Raw genomic sequence first — 26,606 nt, forward strand, 5'->3', positions numbered from 1 at the left:
GGGCTGCTGCAGCCAAGCAGCCAATCAGCCGTGTTTAGAACGGTCATGTTTTCACCTACAGGTGGTGCAAGGTGGGAAGGATGGGAGGACATGATGAGGGCGCCGATTGATGACGTTTTGTGTTATGTTTTTCAAAATGCTTTCCAACACAAATACATATTCAGATCAGAATACTTTTATACAACACACACCGACATACACCCGGGCACTTCACTAAAGACGATAAATCATTATATAAACCTGGAGAGTCCAAGATATTGTATCATTTACCTGATTTGCTTATTTAGTTATACCAACTTTTCCCCTCACCAGGTATATATGCAAACCTTTGCAATATCGCACAGCTGACAATTGGCCTATTTGCATTTCCAAAAATAAATGTTATTTCATTTTTTGAAACTTTTTAAAAACTCGGACATGTTATTTACTTAATTTCCTCAACTAACATCATCTACAACATCACTTGTGAATTTGGACTCATTTAATTAATCACACATGAAGTTAGAAAAGGATACATAATATTTCAGCATATTTATGTGAGCCCAGACAATGTTTCCCCATTATCAACAACATTTTAGATAATTTAGGCATGAACGTAACCATTTACATTTTGTATACTCTCACTAATAATCCGCGTCAGTACGTAGTGTCCAAACGCCAGTCTTGCCTCTATATTTACATGGCACATTGCTCCGCCCACTCTAAAGTCATGCATGCGCTCCTGCAGGGGATACAAAAAATTGCTACTGCGACTTCTGGCGGGCACACTTAGAACAGCAGTTTTCTTTCATTGAAACTCATCTCACGGGCCGGATAAAACCTGGCTGAACATTTAACACCCATGGTCTACAGGGTTTCTGCTCAAAAGGATATTTCATCCATTCCTACAAGCAACGTTTGTAAGTTTTACAATACCACTAAAACACTAAACCGTCACATGTGCAGGAGTGTTTTTATTAGGAATGTCCGATAATATCGGACTGCCGATATCGGCCGATAAATGCTTTAAAATGTAATATCGGAAATGATCTGTTTCAAAAAGTAAATTTAATGACTTTTTAAAAAGCCGCTGTGTACGCGGACGTACGTAGAGGTGTGGAGCGCCAATAAACCTTAAAGGCACTGACTCTGCGTGCCGGCCCAGTCACATAATATCTACGGCTTTTCACACACACAAGTGAATGCAAGTCATACTCGGTCAACAGCCATAGAGGTCACACTGAGGGTGACCGTATTAATAACTTCAACACTGTTAAAAATATGCGCCACACTGTGAACCCACACCAAACAAGAATGAAAAACAAATTTCGGGAGAACATCCGCAGCGTAACACAACATAAACACAACAGAACAAATACCCAAAAACCCTTGCAGCACCAACTCTTCCGGGACGCTACAATATACACCCCTGCCCTCCCAACCCCGCCCACTTCAACATCCTTATAGAATCTCTCAGGGAGAGCATGTCCCAAATTCCAAGCTGCTGTTTTGAGGCATGTTAAAAAAAAAAGCACTCTGTGACTTCAATAATAAATGTAGCAGTACCATGTTGGCATTTTTTTCCATAACTTGAGTTGATTTATTTTGGAAAACCTTGTTACATTGTTGCCCTGCGATGAGGTAGCGACTTGTCCAGGGTGTAACCCGCCTTCCGCCCGATTGTAGCTGAGATAGGTACCAGCGCCCCCCGCGCCTCAAAGGGAATAAGCGGTAGAACATGGATGGATGGATGGATGTTGTATTGTTTAATGCATGCAGCGGGGCATCACAACAAAATTAGGCATAATAAGGTGTTTAAAAATAATAGTTAAATATAAAAATTAATTCCACGACTGTATATATCGGTATCGGTTGATATCAGTATCGGTAATTAATAGTTGGACAATATCAGAATATCGTTAAAAAAAACATTATCGGACATCTCTAGTTTTTATACATTTTTGTACGTGCTATCATAATGTAATCAAGCTAGAAAATTAGCGTTGGAAGCATTAACAAAAATTGCTAACATGTTTACAAGTGTCTGATAGTATTATTAACTTACGATGGCATTCTTTTTATATGGTTTCAGTTTCGTGAATTTACCAAAACGTCACCGTGGAATTATTGAGTCTGTTTAACTGATTGGAGAGCGAGCTTCCGCAGCTTGTGGGGCCAAAACGATGACATCTGTTTTGCCTGATCAAGCCGTTTTACTGCCGTATGACAGGCACCATTTGGAACCAATTAAGGTATGTAAACAAACATATACAAATTATTTCGTACTGGTGTATATCTGCAGCTTACGGTCCGGTGTGGCTAATATTTGGATAAACATTTTTATTTCTTCTAAAAGTTGGTGGGTGTGGCTTAAAACCGGTGCGCTCTATAGCCCAGAAATTACGATATTACATTTTTGAATATATCTTTGCATGTTGTCCCTGTGACTTCATGAGTTCCCTCCGCTAACTAAGGCTTCCTCCCACTTCCAAAGACATGCACCTGGGAATAGGTTGATTGGCAACACTAAATTGGCCCTACTGTGTGAATGTGAGTGTGAATGTTGTCTATCTGTGTTGGCCCTGTGATGAGGTGGCGACTTTTCCAGGGTATACCCTGCCTTCTGCCCGAAACGCAGCTGAAATAGGCTCCAGCATCCCCCGGACCCAGAAAGGGACAAGCAGTAGAAAATGGATGGATGGATGTTTTTTTCATCAAGCAAAGAAAAACAACAAATCATGTATGTGAATTTGTATAGAAAGCCATATCAATGTTTTTAAAATGACATACGATGATATGATTTGGCAAATTTTTTGACAGTGGAAAAATCAAAATTCATCTATTGACCTATTTGCCGAAAAAAGCTAACTATGCAATTGTGAATTGTTAAATTTTAGACAATGCTGCATCACATTAGAGAACTGCACTCAAATCGTTGCACAAGCTCTGGTGGAGGCAAACGCGTCGCCATGGAGACCTTCTCGATGTCAGCCGAGGGGAATGTAAGAGATGTCGTTTATTTTGGCCGCCGGCATGCAGTCCCGCCTCGCCTCAGTCTGCTGCGCTTGCTGACCGTGATCTCAACGCACACGACTAAAATGATCTGACTGCGCCACACAGCAAAAGGTCAAAGGTTAGGAATGGAAGATCGCGAGTGGAGTTTAAAGTAGCCTCAAAGAAGACAAAACGAAGAATAGTTTCCATTCGGATTTTGGACCATTCCGAACGACGCACAGCCTTTGCCAAGAGTGTGGACTGTGCGTATTTACACTTTACGACTCATGCCAGCGTTGGCACGTCCAGAAAAAGAAAAAATGTTCTCTGATGACTTTGCAATGGATTTCATAAACGTCTATTGTATCAATCACAGGATTTAGCACAGAGTATGAAAGGAGTAAAATAAAAGCTCTAAAACAGCTGTGACACCAGCAGATGGTCTATTGTGCAATTTATATTTAATACAGAGACATCCACTTTAGGACAGCTTTGAACAGATGTGTCCAAATTTCACTAAGGAGTCAAAATACTGACATTTTAATATAATATCGTAAACAAGGTAAAAGCCATTCCAGCTTAGAAATATGGGGCGGCATGGCGCAGTGGGTAGAGCGGCCGTGCCAGAAACCTGAGGGTTGCAGGTTCGCTCCCCACCTCTGACATCCAAATCGCTGCCGTTGTGTCTTTGGGCAGGACACTTCACCCTTACCCCCGGTGCCGCTCACACTGGTGAATGCATGATGAATGAATGATAGGTGGTGGTCGGAGGGGCCGTAGGCGCAAACTGGCAGCCACTCTTCCGTCAGTCTACCCCAGGGCAGCTGGGGCTACAAATGTAGCTTACCACCACCAGGTGTGAATGAATGATGGGTTCCCACTTCTCTGTCCAATAATAGAAAAGCGCAATATAAAATCTAATCCATTATTATTATTATTATTATTATTACTCGAGAAAAATCCTGAATGTTATTAGTTATTCAACTTATTTGTGTTAGCAGTTGTACTTTTTGGCATTTTTTCTGTTATTTTTTTGGTTTCCTTGTTTAATTGGACTTAAAAGATATGTTACAGGCCAATATAAACATAGCTGTGGGCTTCAAATGGTCCCAGGCTACACTTTGGACCCACGTCGCTTTTGAGGGTGTGAATGATAAATAAATACATAAAATATGTGGAATACAGATTGTAATATTAATGTAATGAGAAAAAGCTGAAATTTTGATACAAATAATTTATAATTTATAATTTGATTATGATTGAAGGGCTTAGATTTTATTTATGCATCTTTATTTATAACATTGTATATTATAGGGGTGTGGGAAAAAATCGATTCGAATACGAATCGAATCGAATACGTTGTGCGATTCAGTATCGATTCTAATTTTTATTTTTAAATCGATTATTTTTTTCTTCTTTTTTTTTAAATCAATCCAACAAACCACTACACAGCAATACCATAACAATGCAATCCAATTCCAAAACCAAACCTGACCCAGCAACACTCAGAACTGCAATAAACAGAGCAATTGAGAAGACACAAACACGACACAGAACAAACCAAAAGTAGTGAAACAAAACTGAATATTATCAACAACAGTATCAATATTAAGTTATAATTTCAGCATAGCAGTGATTAAAAATCCCTCATTGACATTATCATTAGACATTTATAAAAATTAAAAAAAAAGAACAATAGTGTCACAGTGGCTTGCACTTGCATCGCATCTCATAAGCTTGACAACACACTGTGTCCAATGTTTTCACAAAGATACAATAAGTCATATTTTTGGTTCGTTTAATAGTTAAAACAAATTTACATTATTGCAATCAGTTCATAAAACATTGTCCTTTACAAATATAAAAGCTTTTTTTTTTTTTTAAATGTACTACTCTGCTAGCATGTCAGCAGACTGGGGTAGATCCTGCTGAAATCCTATGTATTGAATGAATACAGAATTGTTTTGAATCGGAAAAATATCGTTTTTGAATCGAGAATCGAATTGAATCGAATCGGAAAAAAATCAATATATTATCGAATCGTGACCCCAAGTATCGATATTGAATCGAATCACAGGACACCCAAAGATTCGCAGCCCTAGTATATTATTACTATTAAACATTTATTATTATACAGAGAAACCCTAAATTAACGAACTTGTCATTGTACTAACTTTTCGGTTTCACACCACATGCTGTATAAAAATATTCTTTGGTGTACCAACTTTCTCTGTGTTACTGAGGTAACTTTGTACCATTGTATGAGCTCATTCAGTCAGTAGACCAGTACTGCCATTAACCACTGTGCTAATTGCTACATTGTGGGCTTTTTGAGTGTTTTTTTTTTTCAACCTTTTTACAGCTTTTATCCGGTTTTGCTAGTTAAATATGATTCCAAAGAAAGTAATGGAAAAGCCATGTGTGCTTTGAAACATTCAAAAAATATCTACAGCGTTGTCGACACTGCCTCCCCCTCCCATCCTAGCAGCCACATGACTTTCATACAACATTGATTATACATAAATGTCATTTAAAACTAGTGTTGTCTCGATACCAATATTTTGGTACCAGTGCCAAAATTATTTAGCTACTTTTCGGTACTTTGATACTTTTCTAAATAAAGGGGACCACAAAAAATTGCATTTTTTTTTAAATCTTACAGTATATTAAACATATGTTTCTTATTGAAAGTTTGTCCTTAAATAAAATAGGGAACATACAAGACAACTTGTCTTTTAGCAGTAAGTAAGCAAACAAAGGCTCCTAAAATCAGCTGCTGACATATGCAGTATCATATTGTGTCATTTATCATTCTAATATTTTGTCAAAATGATTAAGGACAAGTGGTAGACAATGGATTATTAATCTACTTGCTCATTTACTGTTAATATCTGCTTACTTTATCTTTTAACATGTTCTATCTACACTTCTGTTAAAATGTAACAATCACTTATTCTTCTGTTGTTTGATACTTTACATTAGGTTTGGATGATAGCACAAATTTGGATAACGAATAGTACCGAATAAGATTCATTTGTATCGTGGTACAACCCTATTTAAAACTGACTTTGAAACATTCATCTATCCATCTTCTTCCGCTTATCCGAGGTCGGGTCGCGGGGGCAGCAGCCTAAGCAGGGAAGCCCAGACTTCCTTCTTCCTAGCCACTTTGTCCATCTCCCTAGGGATCCCAAACCGTTCCCAGGTTAGCCGGGAGACATATTCTTCCCAACGTGTCCTGGGTCTTCCCCGTGGCCTCCTACCGGTCGGATGTGCCTGAAACACCTCCCGAGGGAGGCGTTCGGGTGGCTTCCTGACCAGATGCCCGAACCACCTCATCTGGCTCCTCTCGATGTGGAGGAGTGGCGGCTTTACTTTGAGCTCCCCCCGGTTGTCAGAGCTTCTCACCCTATCTCTAAGGGAGAGCCTCACCACCCGTCGGAAGAAAGTTATTTCAACCGCTTGTACCCGTGATTTTGTCCTTTCGGTCATAACCCAAAGCTCATGACCATAGGTGAGAATGGGAACGGGGATCGACCGGTAAATTGAGAGCTTTGCCTTCCGGCTCAGCTCCTTCTTCACCACAACGGATCGATACAAAGTCCGCATTACTGAAGACGCCGCTCTGATCTGCCTGTCGATCTCACGATCCACTCTTCCCTCACTCGTGAACAAGACTTCGAGGTACTTGAACTCCTCCACTTGGGGCAGAGTCTCCTCCCCTACCCGGGGATAGCACTCCACCCTTTTCCGGGCGAGAACCATGGATTGGAGGTCTTTGAAACAACGTTGCAAAATTGTTATATTTGTAAATTGAGACAGCAATGAAGTCCACTGCTGGATCCACGTTGTTGGATGGGAAATAATTCCACATTTCAATGGTCAAAAAAATGTTACAAGCTGACATTGAATAAACGGCAAAAAGCATGTTGTTACAACGTTGTATTTGAGTTGTCGAATATTGGTTGGGAAATGGCCAAAATTCAATGGTCAAATCAAAGTTAGAACCTGACATTGACGAAACCTCGTCAAAAAGCATGTTGTCCAACGCTACCTCCTGTTCCATTGGTGGTGACGGAAGGGCTTCCCAGGTTATTCTTGTCCAGCTTGGAGCCCGATGAATCCCCGCCTCCCACACGGTTATGAGGACTGGCTAGGTCCTGCATTTCCATAGACCTGTGGAGTCAGAGGTCAGGGGTCAGAATGTACAGGATACGGAACAATTGCCACGTAACATGCACTTTGTTCCATGTGCAAGTACTTTAGTGTATTTGGACACTGTGTGTGCTGGGATAGTCACAGAGGACTGCAGACTGAAAAAAATCAAAAGGATGCGCAGACCATGGTCACATTCAAAAGCAGTACAATATCTAAATTTTTGTCAGAGCAAAAAACTGCCTGAATGTCAGCTTTGTATTATTAGCAGCAACATTTCTCCAAGGTTTCTCATAGTCATTGTCACCGACGTCCCACTGGGGTGAGTTTTTCCTTGCCCTTATGTGGGCTCTGTACTGCGGATGTCGTTGTGGCTTGTGCAGCCCTTTGAGACAATTGTGATTTAGGGCTATATAAATAAACATTGATTGATTGATTGATTGACATTTCAACTTGTTCTCGTTACAATACATATGAATGCTCTTTTAGTCCACTTTGATTGATTGAAACTCTTATTAGTAGATTGCACAGTTCAGTACATATTCCTTACAACTGACCACTAAATGGTAACAACCGAATAAGTTTTTCAACTTGTTTGAGTCGGGGTCCACGTTAATCAATTCATGGTAAATCAATTCACTTTTGATGGTAATTTTCTTTTTAGTAATCATATTTTAAGAAAAAATAGATGCAGTCCACTTTGCACACCCCTGGTGTAAATAAATATGTCAAATAAGAAAAAAACAGACCAAAACCACAACCGTGTGCCATAGTGGAAGCGTGTGTGTGTGTGTGAGAGAGTGTCTTGACAGCCCACATTTAACTGTGGGTACATTTCTCATTATGGGATATTTTGGCGTCGCACACGACAAAAAATGTGCTTTTTTAGCCCTCTATGGAGGGATTTTATATTTATAGCAAGTCACGATGCCCGCAGGCTTGTCACACTTCCACTGATTTGTGGGCACATCAAAGCCAGAGATGGCAGTGATGGAGGGAGAAGTCAAACAAACATGCGCTGTGCGGCAACTACACGCATGGCTGACAAGCCGCAGTCGTACCGACAGCTTTAAACATGACGAGGGACGGCTCAGTTAAACATTCCCACTCTGCTTCTTTCTTCTACGTTTTAGATGGTAATCAACTGGTGCTCTCTAACAGAAAAACTTCCTTAGAGGTTTTTCCTTGCCTCTATTGCCAAAGTGTTTTACACTCACTTTTCTTTTTTTCTAACAGTAGAGAATGGTTCTTATCAATACAAACACGCCTCCTTTATATCTTTTTTCAGAGGTGATTACAGCAGTGGGTGTTTCATAAACTCTTCTTCACTGGTTTGTACATGAAGAGCCTTTTATTGCGATCCACTCTGGCTCAGAAGTACACATGCATTAACATTGATGTGCTCCTTGACATGACTGATTTATTAGGGTTAGTGTCAAAAAAAAAAAGATTGTACCCAAATGTCACACAGTGAAGGGAGTGTACTTCAAGTATATAACATAGGACTTTGGAGTGGGGACTGAACTTGATATCAAAAGACCTGATTCAAAGTCCCGTATTTTTCGGATTATAAATCGCTCCGGAGTATACGTCGCACCGGCCGAAAATGCATAATAAAAAAGGAAAAAAACATATATACGTCGCACTGGAGTATAAGTCGCATTTTTGAGGGAAATTTATTTGATAAAATCCAACACCAAGAATAGACATTTGAAAGGCAATTTAAAATAAATAAAGAATAGTGAACAACAGGCTGAATAAGTGTACGTTATATGACGCATAAATGACCAACTGAGAAGGTGCCTGGTATGTTAACGTAATACATTATGGTAAGAGTCATTCAAATAACTATAACATATAGAACATGCTATACGTTTACCAAACAATCTGTCACTCCTAATCGATAAATCCCATGAAATCTTCTTCCTTGATGTCGCTTCTAAACAACTCTGCCAACTCTAAAGGTATGCGCCGCTTCCTCTTGTCGTTTTCTGCTGCATATTTCACTACATCCAGCTTATTATTTGCAGTACATGATTTCCTTTTCGTTGCCATATTTGTTCAGCCCTTCTCAGTTTTTATAAATTACCGCCAACGATGAAATGATCCAATTTAAAAGCTACGGCAGCAGCATATAGCATATAGCACTTAGCATTCCATGTCCCACAATGCATTTCTGCCATGACCCTCCCCCGACAAATTCTTATTGGTTGACGTGTGTGTGACGATTGCTGATATTTTCTTCGTCTCTTCAGCGAATGAGATAAATAATATTATTTGATATTTTACGGTAATGTGTTAATAATTTCACACATTAGTCGCACCCCCGGCCAAACTATGAAAAAAACTGCGACTTATAGTCTGAAAAACACAGTAGCTGTAAGGAACTGTAAAGGCACTCTCCAAAGAGATACAAAAACCAAACTTTTTTTTTATTTTTTAAATGTAGCCTATCATTTACTATCCTTATGTGACAAGCACACACTTGTTTTTATTTTTAATGCATTCTATCTCGTAAAAAAACGCTATAAAGAGTCAGCTAACAATACAGGTAATGGGATTTGCTCTATTGTGCCTATAAATTGCTTTAAAAACATGTAAATCAACATGTTATATGTACACACTGTAAGTATACCGTATTTCCTTGAATTGCCGCCGGGGCGCTAATTAATTTAAAACCTCTTCTTACGCCTGCGCTTACCAAAGGCATGTGGTAAAAATAAGCATGCACAAATTATTTTAGAACCTCTTCTCACTCCGGCACTTACCAAAGGCATGCAGTAAACATTTGAGTGTGATGTAAGCTTGGACCTTAAATCCTACTGAATAGCTCTTAATCTTCTTCCCTTTATGCAATTTCTAATTACCGGTATTGAAATCAGCCTCCTCCATTTTGAAAATGATGACGGGGGAAGTGTCACTCGTGACCAATGTTCCCTCTAATTTTTCATGTGTGTGAGCAAACGCAAAAACTCCTTGAGCATTCAGTGGAGCACATGTGAGCAACATGAGACGTGCACATTGAGGCCACACCTGTAGCACACCTGTCCCAAACCTGACTAAATCCATCCATCCATCCATTTTCTACCGCTTATTCCCTATTGGGGTCGCGGGGGGTGCTGGCGCCTATCTCAACGAGTTAAATTTCTTATTATTCTAATCAAATGACAGCAGTCACTTCCATGTGATCATTTTCTAATGTAAGTGTTTTGGCCCACTTACAATGACAAGAACAACAAATATTGTTTTTCAATGAGCTGTGTACTATATTGTATGTCTGGTTGGGGACCTGCTTTGGAAATAATGTGTACCCCTTTCAGATATTGCATTTAGTTCCCATTAAAACATTCACATGTTGCACAATGAGATGTAAGCACTGGATCATGTGAACATTGCTGTAACTTTCCGTTTGTAATATATATATATATATATATATATTGTATTAGTATTTCTTTAATATAATAACGGCATTTCACGATTAATATTTATAAATTAAGATTCTTAATAAATGACAGTAGAATGAGCACACATTTAATTGGTAAATCATAGTGTAACAACCTGGAATTACACATAATGTGCGGTGTCGGAAATGTCCGACTTTTTGTGTGGCTGTAAACGCATCACTGGCTCAGTGCCATATGTTCATGTGTTGGCACAAGTGAGAAAGAGCGATCGCAGCTGCTGTTGATATGACGGATGGAAAAGTTGGTTTCGGTCTGCTTTGTACGGCAGAAAATGACCAGCTGCGCTAGATAGAAATTGTTTAGCAATGTTTTTGGTCATGTGTTTATAAAGAGTTTTGCTCAATAAAGGGATTGGTTTGAATTCTTGTCCTCCTCAATGCGTCCCGACAGACGTTACAATAATTGAACAGTGATAACGAAAACTGTAGTCTCTGTTGTGGCCTCTTGTCGTCAATTACTTCGAAAATTGCTTTTTTTTTTTTATTGGATTTTGTGCGCGGCATAGATTTGCCGTGGGCAGAGGACTCGTGAGCAGTGCACAATTGCACAGGCGCGCACCTTAGAGGGAACGTTGCTCGTGACGTCACGAGTTTGACCAGGCGGTAATACTAAGCATGCGCTCATTATTTTGCGAAGCGAGTTCGACCCGGCAGTAATTCAAGGCAGGCGCATATTACATATCCTGCGGCAATTCAAGGAAATACGGTATGTGTAATGTAGTAACAGGCACTTTCTTAACAACATGTAATATTTATGTGTTTTAATCATTTTAACCATACAAAATCGTACTGATTTCACAGATGCATTACAACGTTTGCCATTTCCTGCAACAATAGAAACTACTACTAATCATTGCAGACTTCAGGAGAGACAACAATCACTACTTTGGGACAAATGATGATCCAGAAGAGGGGCAAAGAACCTATGATTGATGACGTCATTGTCACTGAAGCCCCACTGGGGTGAGTTTTTGCTTGCCCTTATGTGGGCTCTGCACCGCATTGTGGCTTGTGCAGCCCTTTGAGACACTTGTGATTTAGGGCTATATAAATAAACATTGATTGATTAATTGATTGATATGATGTGGCTCTTTTGATGACTGCATCTGGCTCTCCGCTGGTAATCAGTGTCAAAAATAACGTTCAAAATATAAAACATTCTCATGCATTTTAATCCATCCATCCGTTTTCTACCGCACCAGTTCAAGAAGTCGCATTAATGGTAAGAATTATTTTATTCATTATTGGTTAGCTTCAGAATAAAAATGGTATCAAAAATAATAAGAGACTTATTATACTCTAAAAATGTTGGTCTTACTTAAAAAAGCATGCATTTATATGTATTCAGTGTTAAAAAAAATATACAAACCCAGTTTCCATATCAGTTGGGAAATTGTATTAGATGTAAATATAAACGGAATACAATGATTTGCAAATCATTTTCAACCCATATTCAGTTGAATATGCTACAAAGACAACATATTTGATGTTCAAACTGATAAACTTTTTTTTTTTTTGCAAATAATCATTAACTTTAGAATTTGATGCCAGCAACACATGACAAAGAAGTTTGGAAAGTGGAAATAAATACTGTTTAAGTTGAGGAATGCTCATCAAACACTTATATGGAACATCCCACAGGTGTGCAGGCTAACTGGGAACAGTTGGGTGCCATGATTGGGTATAAAAGCAGCTTCCATGAAATTCACAAACAAGGATGGGACGAGGTTCACCACTTTGTAAGCAAATTGTCGAACAGTTTTAGAACAACATTAATCAACATTAATTAACCACATGGGCTCAGGAACACTTCATAAAACCACTGTCAGTAACTACAGTTGGTCGCTACATCTGTAAGTGCAAGTTAAAACTCTACTATACAAAGCCAAACCCATTTATCAACAACACCCTGAAACACCGCCGGCTTCGCTGGGCCCGAGCTCATCTACAAAGGACTGATGCAAAGTGGAAGTGTTCTACGGTCTGACGAGTCCACATTTCAAATTATATTTGGAAACAGAGGACGTGGTGTCCTCCAGGACAAAGAAGAAAATAACTATTCGGATTGTTATAGGCGCAAAGTTCTAAAACCAGCATCTGTGATGGTATGGGGGTGCATTAGTGCCAGAGGCAAGGGTAACTTACACACATGTGAAGGCACCATTAATGCTGAAAGGTCCATACAGGTTTTGGAACAACATATGTTGTCATCCAAGCAACGTTATCATAGACGCCCCTGCTTGTTTCAGCAAGACAATGCCAAGCCACGTGTTACAACAGCGTGGCTTCGTATTAAAAGAGTGCGGGTTCTTTCCTGGCCCGCCTGCAGTCCAGACCTGTCTGCCATCGAAAATGTGTGGCGCATTATGAAGCGTAAAATACAACAGCGGAGACCCCGGACTGTTGAACGACTGAAGCTTTACATAAAACAAGAATGGGAAAGAATTCCACATTCAAAGCATCAACAATTAGTTTCCTCAGTTCCCAAACGTTTATTGAGTGTTGTTAAAAGAAAAGGTGATGTAACACAGTGGTGAACATGCCCTTTCCCAACTACTTTGGCACGTGTTGCAGCCATGAAATTTTAAGTTAATTATTATTTGCAAAAAAGAAAAAAAAGTTTATGAGTTTGAACATCAAATATGTTGTCTTTGTAGTGCATTCAATTGAATATGGGTTGAAAAGGATTTGCAAATCATTGTATTCCGTTTATATTTATATCTAACACAATTTCCCAACTCATATGGAAACAGGGTTTGTATATGGCTCTCATGGAAATACATTTTCAAATAATTGGCTTTCATGGCTCTCTTAGCCAAAAAGGTTGCCGACCCCTGATCAAGAACTTTGTGTTTTTGAGTCTGAATATACAGAGGACAAACTACAAGTTTTAGAAGCTGAGTGAAAATCAGATCCATCAATTAGCACTAATGCTAAATGCTGAACAAGAAATGCAAACTATGAACATAATAAAACAATCACTTACTGTGCAATGACTGCTATCACTGGGATGCCGACTAATGGGATGTTGGTTTTTTACCGTTTAGATTAGGAATTAATCTTAATCCTCACTCAGGTAAAAAATTTTTTTTAAACAAAAGTTAAACAACCCTCTTTTTGTGTTTTTCTCGCCATATCCGAGTTTAAGTTGAATGTCAGACTTCTATGTTTATGGCGGCAACCTGCTACTATACAAATCAGAGGCAGAATATATAATCTACAATTAACTTTCACCAACTCAGAGGTGATGCAGTAGCTCACCGGCTCAGCATTTCATTAGCTACATAAGATAGTTACTGGTACCTCTCTAATCATGGCACTGGTAAAGTTGTTTCTCTAAGTTAGCATTAATAATAACAATATCACTAATACTTGATTAATTTTCAGGTCACCACATGTAAATGGAGTTTTGTTGGTGACTTTAGAATGTTTTTTTCGAGGGCCTTTTGGGTGCAATCGGTTTCTACCATTAGCTGCATTGTTAGCCACCTGGTACTTGTCGTATATTACTAATTAGAATGCATAAAAAAGAAAGACTTGTTCTTGTCGTACAAAAGTATTGTGACTGATAGGTAAAATTCCTCTGTAGCAAATGCAAAATTTTACCAGTGGCATAAATGGTCAGAAGCTGAATAAGATAAGCTAACAGATGCAATATAACATCCTAACATACGTTATGTCCAAACACCCACTTTAATCATTAGGGGGGTTTTCAAAGTAACTTTACACAATTGTGCAACATTAGCACCAAAACTAGTGTTAACATGTCATCTTAGGAAGCCACACACACACACACACACACACACACACACACACACACACACACACACGCACGCACGCACGCACGCACGCTTTACAAACGTTGCACAATTCTGCAACGCTAGCATCCAAAGCTAGTGCTAACATGTCAAGAAAAGTGTCCTGGCTGGTCCACCAAAAATGCAGACCACTAAATTCTGGATCACCGTGGCAACAGCTACAAACTGAAAAAAAATGTTCATTGTTAAGATCAAATTATTACATATTATTGCTTTGATAATTTGTGTTTTTTTTTTCTGTAATTTTAGGAACTCACACACACACACACACACACACACACACACACACACACACACACACACACACACACACACACACACACACACACACACACATTACACAATTCTGCATCACCAAAAATGATTCCCGAGCGCGGACAACGCTGCTGCCCACTGCTCCCCTCACCCCCTAGGGGGTGATCAAGGGTGATGGGTCAAATGCAGAGAATAATTTCGCCACACCTAGTGTGTGACAATCAAAAAGAAAAAAAAAAAGATTACCACCAAAGCTATTGCTCACATCATGAAAAGTGTCCTGGCTGGTCCACCAAAAATGCAGACCACTAAATCCTGGATCACCATGGTAACAGCTACAAACTGAACAAAATGTGTTCATTGTTAAGCTCAAATTATTACATATTACTGCTTTGATAATTTGTTTTTTTTTTTCTGGCATCTTGGGAAGTCACACACACACACACACACACACACACACACACACACACACACACACACACACACACACACACACGCACACACGCACACACGCACACACGCACACACACGCACACACGCGCACACGCACACACGCGCACACGCACGCACACACACGCACACACACGCACACACACTTGTTGTTTACCTGCTGTCAGAAGGGTCTGGAACATGAGAGTCACTGTTTGATTTCTTCACCTGCACAAGAAGCAGAGCAGAAAAATGAGGTATTGAAAACAACCCAAATTCACCTTTAATTAAATAGTATTAGTGATACAATTTAAGTTAGACCACCATAAATGATTCCCGGGCGTAGCACCGCTGCTGCCCACTGCTCCCCTCACCTCCCAGGGGGGGATCAAGGGGATGTGTCAAATGCAGAGGTCAAATTTCACCACACCTAATGTGTGTGTGACAATCATTGGTACTTTACTTTTCCTACTAAAACGACAAAAATGTCACATTTTCTAACACAAATGTATTGAACACACGTTACGTAATGTGTGCAAACGACAGAGGCGCTAACTCTCACCTCCAAGTTTAAACTTTCTCTTGTTCACCTTTGACCCCAGGCCACACCCCCCCTGTTTACACCCCCCCCTTCCTCTTCCAACTTAAAAGGGTTGGAAGGTCACAGTGGGGTCGTGTTAGGTCAAGAAGAGGGTGAGCTCTTTCACCCTCTTAAGGGCAGCGACATCATAACGAGGTCGTGGTGGTGGAGGAAGGGGGCGGGGTCACAATTAAGACATTTGGTCTTGTCAAAAAATACATGCTGGAGCTTGTACTTCATACGTGTGTGTGTGTGTGTGTGTGTGTGTGTGCGCGCGCGCGCGCGTTCTTTACACAGTTTACCGTATTTCCTTGAATTGCCGCCGGGGCGCTAATTTATTTAAAACCTCTTCTCACTCCGGCGCCTACCAAAGGCATGCGGTAAATTTAGGCCTGCGCTTATAAATTTGAGTGTGATGTAAGGATACTATCATGAGAAGCACATTTAATTTAAAAAAAAACGTTAATGTATGGGAGCCTGTAAAAGACTATTTTACCTTGGGAGGATGCTCCAATTATTCACTATTTACCCAATAAATCTAGTCTAAGAGAGAGTGAGAGGAGACGGCTTATATAGATGAAAAATGTACTATATACACCACATAAACATACAATAACCAGACAATAATAAACACACATTAATTACACTCATACACTCGTCCCCACTCACACGCTACCTCCCCAACTCACGCTCTCCACTTCCCTTGCAGCAATGTAGCCACGATAGCACACAACTAAACTCTTTATAATGTTCCACACTCGCTCTCCAAATAGCAAACAGTCACAGGGGAGAGGGTCTCTTTAACAAACTTAACTAATACGTGACTAAACCTGCCATTCGTGAAGTCACTGTGCAGCAAACAAACACACGTGCGAGCTGCGGTTAGCACACCCGTCCCATCTACTGGCAACATGAGTGCCCAAACGTCCTAAACTTTAATGAGTGCAATTTATAAACTGTCACTTATAACACACTGAAATAGGAAGCTTACTGTGGTTATTTCTCTGAACTGCAACTGTGGTTCACTATCTCCCGTGTAGTATTACAGACGCCACGTTGCTTGTTAATGCCGGAGATCTTTTAACACTTTAACGTGCCAGCGGGAACGGAACTGCCCGTAACCATAGCAACCAGAAACCATAGCAACCGAAGCCATAGCAACGGTTAAACAACTTATAGAAACACATTTTACCTTTCCAAACGACACATATGAAATAGAAATAAATAATAATAATTAAACCCTTAACACAAACGATCTCCTGTTTGTAGAACTAAAGGAACAATTACATAAATATGCAAACCTTCAGAACAGTTAATATGTAGCATAAAAAATGCAGATGGCCTTAAAATGCCACAACACTCAGTCACCGTATGTATGTGCCCAAAATAAAGACTCGACATAAATATAAATTCAATCAGATCAGAAACATTGGAGGAAACGGGATTACAACCGATGCTAACCCCCCATAGAACATACATGGGTATGGCTAGTAGCTACTATTAGCAAACAAATTCACTTACCAACTCGGCTTAATATCTTATCATCGCCACACTCTCTAATCGCAACTCGGCCCTGATGGTCGGCACCTATAAGTTTACAATTAGTTGTAAAATGCTGGACGTTTTTCTTTACGATATGCAGGCAAACGACAACTTTAAAACATACAGGCTTCAGATGTCCCCAGGCTTAGCCACCTCATCTGGCAACCATCTTGGAAGGCTGGATTATATAGAGCGCGATAGGCTGCAGCGGGTCACGAGAGCGCTTGTGTTAAACTCCCTAGATTAAACGTGGAAACGGCGTTGGTAATATGAGGGAATGCCATGAGAGGAAATATGGCTTATTTCCCACCCGTGTTACACACTCGTGACGTGACAAGTTTGACCCGGCAGTAAACCGAGGCATGCGCTAATTATTTTTTTAAACAAGTTTGACCCGGCAGTAATTCTAGGCATGTGCTAATTCTAAGCATGTGCTAATTATTTTGCAAATCGAGTTTGACCCGGCGGTAAAACAAGTATATAATATATATATATATATACATACATATACATACATATACACACACACACACACACTGGCTGGTCCACGTAAAAAAAAAAATGCTACACTGTGTGTGCGTGTACAGGTTCTTGTTTTTGTAAATTTCTGTATGTTTGTCTTATCTTCTATCTTTGGGTGAACCACCCCTGGCCTCGCACTTTAATTGCGGACTCCATTTTCCCGAGTGGGGACATATTTGCTGGTCCACATAAAAAAAATGCTACATTTGTGTGTGTGTGTGCGTGTTATCATCTTTTGATATTTTGTGTGTGTTTACGTGTTTATCTATTTGCAGTCTTTGTGTGCACCACTCTTAGTATTCCACCTTGAATGTGAGTCCTATTATTTAGTGGGTAAATACTGTACCTGCTGGTCTGCATAAATAAATTATACACTGTGTGTGTGTGTATATGTCAGTTGTTCTTGCTGTGTGTAGCCCGGCTCTTGTTATCCCACCTTTATCGTAGGCCCCATTTTTCTTAGTGCAGTCATATTTGCTACAGAGTAAACTTGCTTGATTGTTCGGGAGTGTTTTTGTCTTTCTACCTCTGTGTGGCATCACTTTAGGCCAGTGGTCCGTTACCAGTCTCTGATGCATATGCTACTTTGGTGCAAAAAAATATCAAATAATTTATAAACTAGGGCAGCACAGTGGAAGAGGGGTTAGTGCATGTGCCTCACAATACGAAGGTCCTGAATAAATCCTGGGTTCAATCCCGGGCTCGAGATCTTTCTGTGTGGAGTTTGCATGTTCCCCCCGTGACGGCGTGGGTTCCCACTTCCAAAGACATGCACCTGGGGATAGGTTGAATGGCAACATTAAATTTGCCCTAGTGTGTGAATGTGTATGAATATTGTCTGTGTTGGCCCTGCGATGAGGTGGCGTCTTGTCCGGGGTGTACCCAGCCTTCCGCCCGATTATGGCTGAGATAGGCACCAGCAACCCCGAAGGCAATAAGCGGTTGAAAATGGATGGATGGATTTATAAACTACCACATTTCCTCTAACTTAACTTTTGCCTGTCCCACAAGACACACCGGTAGGCTTGTTCATGGATCTATCCTATTTGGAAGTAGGGCAGCACAATTAAGCGAAATTTAATCGTGACCACGATTTTGGCCGCTACAGTTAAATGACGGTGATTATCGGCGAAGCACTTTCCCAACCACCAGGGGGCGACCAAAAGACAGTGGGTCTCCTGTATGTAAGAGGGTGACTGACACTTATTCAACTGTCCGTCTGTATTATTAAGTTGGTGCCACTCTTGACCGTGGAGTGACCCACATTGTAACCCTGGAAAACCACCGTTCTTTAGGCATCCTCCCGCAAACCCGGAAACGCTCCCGCTCGTATAAACAAACACACTGCTCGGCAAAGCTGTGTTGGTGTGCACATCCAAACAAATGATCCAGTTGCGGCAACAAGTTAAGCATTAAAACACTTTCCTTCTTTCCCCAACCGTCATCATTTATCCGCGATGTGAAACTAATAATCCAAATAGAGTTATGGTTGCTAACAGAGCGCGGCACCCGCCACCGGCGCAAAGCCCCGACATACAGCTACAAAAGTGAGGGTGGCCAAAGTACAGACTACCATAACATCAACCTTGCATCGCGTTTTCATTGGCAAATACATATGTCCTATATATACTGTAAGTGAAGTGTGTTCCTTGTATAGTATTTTATTTTTCCACTCTTTGCACTTCATGATCACACTCTGCAATGGCATATTTATTTTTTGTTAGCCCTTTTTATTTTATAACTGGTTATGTTTTTAAGTTTCATTTGTATACCCCGCATTTCGCCCGAATGCAGCCGAGATAGGCTCCAGCACCCCCCGCGAACCCCAAAAGGGACAAGCGGTAGGAAATGGATGGATTTTGAAATGAAAGCCCTGTTCTCACATATTGTTAGTTTCAAATAGAAAGGGCAATACAAATTGTTTTACATAAGTAAATAATCACTTAATATTTTGGCCATAATCGTGGAGCCCTAATAGGAAGTTGTCATTTGTTAGATCAATTTACATGTGGCAATGCACATTAATGAACATAGAAAATATCATTTCCATCTGCTGTTCCCGGCAGGTACCAACATCGTGGGGAGCATCTCATCCCAAAGAAACAAGCCCAGGGTTCCCACTAATCCAGCGTGATGGTGAGTTGTATTTTCATGCAGTTATTTGTGTAGTTGTTTTTAGCACGTGTTCAGTTCAGTTCAATTTTAGTTTATTTGGAAGATGCATACGATACAATGTAATGTAGAGATGTCCAATAATGGCTTTTTTGCCGATATCCCGATATCGTCCAACTCTTAATTACAGATTCCGATATCAACCGATACTGATATATACAGACGTGGAATTAACACATTATTATGCCTAATTTTGTTGTGATGCCCCGCTGGATGCATTAAACAATGTAACAAGGTTTTCCAAAATAAATCAACTCAAGTTAAGGAAAGAAATGCCAACATGGCACTGCCATATTTATTATTGAAGTCACAAAGTGCATTATTTTTTTCAAACATTTCTCAAAACAGCAGCTTGGAATTTGGGATATGCTCTCCCTGAGAGAGCATGAGGAGGTTGAGGTGGGCGGTGTTGAGGCGGAGGGTGTATATAGTAGTGTCCCAGAAGAGTTAGTGCTGCAAGGGGTACTGGGTATTTGTTCCGTTGTGTTTATGTTGTGTTACTGTGGGGATGTTCTCCCGAAATGTGTTAGTCATTTTTGTTTGGTGTGGGTTCACAGTGTGGCGCATATTTTAAACAGTGTTACCCTCAGTGTGTCCTGTATGGCTGTTGACCAAGTATGCGTTGCATTTACTTGTCTGGGAAAAGCCGTATATATTATGTGACTGGGCCAGCACGCGAAAGAAGTGCCTTTAAAGGCCTACTGAAACCCACTACTACCGACCACGCAGTCTGACAGTTTATATATATCAATGATGAAATATTAACACATGCCAATACGGCCTTTTTAGTTTACTAAATTGCCATTTTAAATTTCCCGCGTGTTTCTTGTTGAAAACGTCACGGAATGATGACGCGTACGCGTGACGTCACTGACTGTCAGGAAATATTAGCAGCTGCACCACTCGTGGCTAAAAGTCGTCTGCTTTAATCGCATAATTACACAGTATTTTGGACATCTGTGTTGCTGACTCTTTTGCAATTTGTTCATTTAATAATGGAGACTATAAAAACAATGCTGTTGGTGGAAAGCGGTGGATTGCAGCTGTCTTTAGCACCGAGACACAGCCGGTGTTTCTTTGTTTGTTGTGAAGCTTCAACACAGAGCGGTCAAGCGAACATGTTTTCTCTACGTCAACCAGCATGTTTTTGGATGGGGAAATTGTGATATAGATCTTACCGGAGAAATCATTGGATTATTCGTTGTCCTGCAGCAGCGGCAGCTGTGAGCTTGGCTCCTCGGCTTCTCTCTGAGACGCTTCGTGTTCCCCGCAGCCATCCGACCTCGAGGTATGTCTTTACAATATTTTACAATCTTTACAATCTCACTAAAACACTATTAAAACAATAAGCAGATAAGGGATCTTCCAGAATTATCCTAGTAAATGTGTCTAATTACATCTGAAACGCTCACACTGCCGTCGCCCGGAGCGGTCGCTTTTTTCTTTTTTCTATTCCTTCACTATCAATATCCTAATTCACGAATCTTTCATCCTCGCTCAAATTAATGGGGAAATTGTCGCTTTCTCGGTCCGAATTGCTCTTACTGCTGGTGGCTCCCGTTAAAAACATTGTGAATATGTGTGGAGCCCTGCAACTCGTGACGTCACGCGCACATACTTCCGGTAAAGGCAGGGCTTTTCTATTAGCGACCAAAAGTTGCGAACTTTATCGTCGATGTTCTCTACTAAATCCTTTCAGCAAAAATATGGCAATATCGCAAAATGATCAAGTATGACACATACTAGAATGGACCTGCTATTCCCGTTTTAATAAGAAAATCTAATTTCAGTAGGCCGTTAAGGTTTATTGGCATGTTGTACTTTGCCCTACGTTCGTGTACATAGTGGCGTTTTAAAAAGTCATACATTTTACTTTTTGAAACCGATACCGATAATTTCCGATATTACATTTTAAAGCATTTATCGTCCGATAATATCGGCAGTCCGATATTATCGGACATCCCTATTGTATTGCATCACACAATTCCAGCTGTTTCATTACAGCACGTCCGAAAAGGAGTAGGAAGAAGCAGAGCTTGTTTAATCCTACCCCTGTTCATAACAAAGCAATTCTATCCCATTTCCTTGTTCTCTGTAACAGAACAATGAACACATAAATACATAAATAAATAATATACCATAGTAAGCAAAGAAATATTAAATACATAAATAATCTTTGTCGCGATAAAAAAAAGAAAAAAAAAGGATTCAAGATGTTCATAATAATTATTGTTCTCTGTACTTTGTGGAAAATATTGCCTACATTAGACCTGTCCCTGGTGCTATAAGCATCCCACTCCATTTGTCTAAGTGGGGACATTTTGCTACACAGTTTGTTAAATGTCTTTTTGTCTTTCTACATTTGAGTGGCACAATCCCGCAAACCAACATTATTGTGCAGACATTTTAGCTGTCTACCAACGGAAACTGCTAGGACAAGACCCTTTCACCCCTTCAGACTGTGTGTGTGTGTGTGTGTGTGTGTGTGTGTGTTCCCTATTAAAATTCCTTCCTCTTATTTGGACCAGGAACTCATTAGGACAGTAAATGGAGGGCGGAGCCATAGCCAATGTGTAGCAGCTGCCCTCTAATCACTGTGTCAACACACCGCTGATGTATAGGCTACGCGTGCGGTAACACACACACACACACACACACACGTACATGCATACACACAAACGCACACAATGAAAATGACTGAGGCGGCTTGTGTTTGGATCTTAACCAATCGAGCGCAATCATTGTTAAGTGTGAAGAAAGTGCTTAGGCAAGCGGGCGTTTTGTGTCTTTGTGCCTTCTTTTGCTTTTATTTTGGCGGCATGTTTCTCATTAGAAGATCCTGCGGAGAGCCAATAAGAAACAGCACTTAGCTGTTTAAGACGGGGGTCACAGGTCAGCCGTCGGCCCTCGCGTGGATCGCTTTACAAGCACAAGCCACTTTCATGTCGCGTTTCATGCTTTGCTGAAATTTAACAAGGCTGTCAGTCACGGCGTCGGGAGCGCGGCTGTGAGAAAGTGCATAAGAGCGCGCACACACACACACACACACACACACACACACACACACACACACACACACACACACACACACACACACACACACACACACACACGGGAATAAACAGGGAACAGACAATCCTGACTGTTGCTGTCTCGACACGACCCACGACAACACAAGCACACTTTGATCCCGCCAAGCTTATCGTTGTGCTTCATGCGTGCACACTTTCCCTCGCTGACAACATTGCACGGCCATTTGGTTCTCCCTTCGACTTCTTCCAAAAACACACATTTATTCTACCTAATTCTCTACAGAGCACGCGCATAAAACGTCTGCTTTTACAAATGTCACCAAGTTCTGTGTCTAACACAGATTTATTGAACGTTTATTCTTGAGGTTGTAGCATCTTACTGACTGCTGTGTCTAATATTTTGACCCTCTATATGTCCATTGTGTAAAAATTCTCCATTATGTTGCAGCTTGGCTGAAACCGAGACAGCCTCTTTGGTGGCCACCAGGCCGCTGAAGAAGCCATTTGTGTTATCTGAGCCACTTTAAAAAGGCTGACCTCTGACCTGGGCAGCAGGGTCACCGCTCGCGAACAGAGCCTGCCTGCCTGGTATTGCACGGAACCCCAGAGGGCGGGGAGGATGAACTCGGGTAATTAGCGCTAATAAGTAGGATTTATTTAAAGAATTAGACGGCATTACTTTAGTGTTGTTGTGGAACAATATTTGTTTATCGCCTGTAGCGTTTGTGAGTCTTCATAAACGCTTATCAACTTCAAAAATCTTTTTATAAAGTTTCTATTTAAACAGAAATTCTAGTACACTAGAAAACTATACTGTACATTTGCCATTTATTTATGATAAATAGTCGAAAAAAAACACACTTAATGTACTCAAACCTCCAAAAAGGATACATAAAAATATTACTGTATTTATCGTCCTTAGAACCGGCGTCCTCTGAAGTGGACATGTAAGTCCCACATTTCGGGGGAAAAATAGCCCTGTTAAGGAAAATACAAAATGTCCACTGCAGAGGACGCTCGTTCTCAGGAAGATGTACACACTAATAGGCCGTTTCATTAGGTACACCTGCAGAGTGCATTACAGAAGTTGGCTTTTACAATGGCAATTATCCAGAATTTTCATTGATTGGAAAATAGGATTACTGTCGCCGTGTCTTTATTTAGTTGCACACAATATTTTAAGCATGCATTAAATATACTCTATCAAATTGTGCTGTTACAAGCTATCCATCCCACTTTGCACGCATGTAGAAAATATCCTCCTGAGTGCCAGCGTCCTCTGCAGAGGACATTTATAGTCTGTTTCTTTAGTCCCCAGGGGAAAAAAACGTCTTGTTATGCAAAACCCAAATGAGGACGCTGGTAGTCAAGATGCAAATACATAAAGAATGTCTTACCCAAAAAGTGCAGTTGGCTCACTTTGCAGCGGTTTACCTCCACACATCACACAGCGGTGTCATCCACGACACAAACTCTGTCCAGTGGAAAGTGCGTCTATTGTCTTGCAGGTGCCGCGTTTCTCTCGACTTACTGTGCTTAAAAACAACCGCTACATTGTTTCTTTTTCATTCATTTTTGTATCCTAGTTTTCTTACAAAGTTGGAAAAAAGAAAAAAAAAAAAGACTTAAAGTAAACAGTTCAGTCCACGTCGTCCTCCTGGACTGCGGTCCATCCATGCACAGTTGCTGTCTTCCTCAAGTTCACTAATGGGGAGCGTTCCACTCGCCCCTGCTTCCCCTCCTCTTCCTCCTCGACTGCCTCCTCCCCCTCTTCTCCCTCCTCCACCACACTCTCTCACCTGTCACTCAAGCCACGATAACTTCCTTCCAGCTCAAAATGAGAAAAAAACATAAAAAAGCTTTGCTTTTTATGTGTGAATGTACATGAAAGTGTGACATTATACGTTATATCCACACTAACGCACAATGCGCATGTGATAATGTGTTTTTACTGTAATAAAACATGCAGGTCAGACTATAAAATTCACACCGTGCACTCTGGCTGCATAGCTGACCTGAGCACAACACAGACTCACACGCACACACAATTAACACCAATTGGTGTTAATTGTAGCCACCTGGGAAAAACTGCATTTGTTTTTGTACAAAAATCTTTAAAGATTAATCTGTTCCAGGGTAAAACTGTCACTGTTGACGTTCTCTAAAAGGAGCAGGAGCCTCAACAGAGCGCTGAGTGAAGAAGAACATACCGGTTATGTAAATTATTTATTGACATTATTAACTGATATTTTTTTTAAATCTGTGAACTTCTTTTTAAACTTACACGAAGCTCATTAGTTCCTACTTCCCATTACACCTTTGTCATTTAAAGGCCTACTGAAACCCACTACTACCCACCATGCAGTCTGATAGTTTATATATCAATGATGAAATAATAACATTGCAACACATGCCAAAATGGTCTTTTTAGTTTACTAAATTGCAATTTTAAATTTCGCGGGAGTTTTTTCTTGAAAACGTCGCGTAATGATGACGTGTATGCTTGACGTCACGGGCTGTTAGGAAAAATGAGCGCTGCGCACACACACAGCTAAAAGTCGTCTGCTTTAACCGCATAATTACACAGTATTTTGGACATCTGTGTTGCTGAATCTTTTGCAATTTGTTCAATTAATATTGGAGAAGTCAAAGTAGAACAATGGAGTTGGGAAGCTTTAGCCTTTAGCCACACAAACACACGGTGATTCCTTGTTTAAAATTCACAGAGGTGAAACTTTACTATGGAAAGCGAACATGGATCCCGACCGAATGTCAACCGGCAGGTTTTGGTGAGAAAATTGTGGTAAAAAGTCGCTTCTTACCGGAGATCAGCTGAGCTTTATGGGCGGCATAAAGCTTCTGTCGACTTCCCTGAGACACTGCGCGTCAACACACCCGTGCACACACACCTCTGACTATCAGGTACTATTAAACTCACTAAAACACTAGTAACACAATAGAAAGATAAGGGATTCCCCAGAATTATCCTAGTAAATGTGTCTAAAAACATCTGAATCCGTCCCAATGCAATCGCGTTTAAAAAAAAAAAATGTTTCTAGTCCGTCGCTATAAATACCCTTAAACACGAATCTTACATCCTCGCTCAAATTAATGGGGAAATTGTCGTTTTCTCGGTCTGAATAGCTGTTTTTGTTGCAGTGCAGATTTTTACATACAGTAACAAAAAGTAAAACATAATGAAAAACAAACAAAAAAAAATACATATTACATTGCGCGAAATTACTGTTAAACCTTGTTTTTCGTCAATAATTAGTTCGAGAGAGTTAAAAATAAAATCGACCGAAAAGTGAAGCAACACGCCCCAGTAAGAAATAATATAAATCCAATTATCGTATTTTCCAGACTATAAATTGCTACTTTTCAGGTCAGTTAAAATAATACATAATATCGCATATAGAGAACACGCAAACCCTTTATTTATTAATTCAAAAATATTGAAATTTAATGAGTTGGTGTATTTTCAAACAGCTAAAACTATGCACAGAGCACTGCTCCCCAAGAATGTACAACAATTATTCTTAACAAAAGAGGAAGAAGACCAGGAAGAGTTCTTCTGCAGAAAAGAGCCGCAAGAATCATTACTGGAAATGCATAAAGGGAACCCACAAACCCAATATTCAACCAGTTAAACTTGTTAAAATTCC

General features: G+C 40.3%; 1 protein-coding gene across 3 annotated transcripts in view; it reads right to left on the reverse strand.

The window, feature by feature from the left end:
* LOC133547870 (eyes absent homolog 4-like) overlaps positions 1 to 24,650 on the reverse strand; it is a 55,275-nt gene extending 30,625 nt beyond the window's left edge. Inside the window, exons 1-4 of one of the 3 annotated variants that reach the window (XM_061893346.1) lie at positions 24,339 to 24,650; positions 15,272 to 15,321; positions 7,028 to 7,149; positions 1 to 55 (exon numbers count right to left, since the gene is read on the reverse strand). The exon at positions 1 to 55 is cut by the window's left edge and continues 29 nt beyond it. In XM_061893346.1, the coding sequence (XP_061749330.1) occupies positions 1 to 55; positions 7,028 to 7,145 (173 nt within the window). In that variant the 5' untranslated portion in view covers positions 7,146 to 7,149; positions 15,272 to 15,321; positions 24,339 to 24,650. The remainder of the gene's footprint in view (positions 56 to 7,027; positions 7,150 to 15,271; positions 15,322 to 24,338) is intronic. The other 2 variants (XM_061893345.1, XM_061893347.1) reach the window with 2 other exon arrangements.
* Positions 24,651 to 26,606: the final 1,956 nt, after the last annotated feature.

This window comes from Nerophis ophidion, unplaced genomic scaffold (genome assembly GCF_033978795.1).
Source record: "Nerophis ophidion isolate RoL-2023_Sa unplaced genomic scaffold, RoL_Noph_v1.0 HiC_scaffold_219, whole genome shotgun sequence".
Classification (NCBI taxonomy): domain Eukaryota; kingdom Metazoa; phylum Chordata; class Actinopteri; order Syngnathiformes; family Syngnathidae; genus Nerophis; species Nerophis ophidion.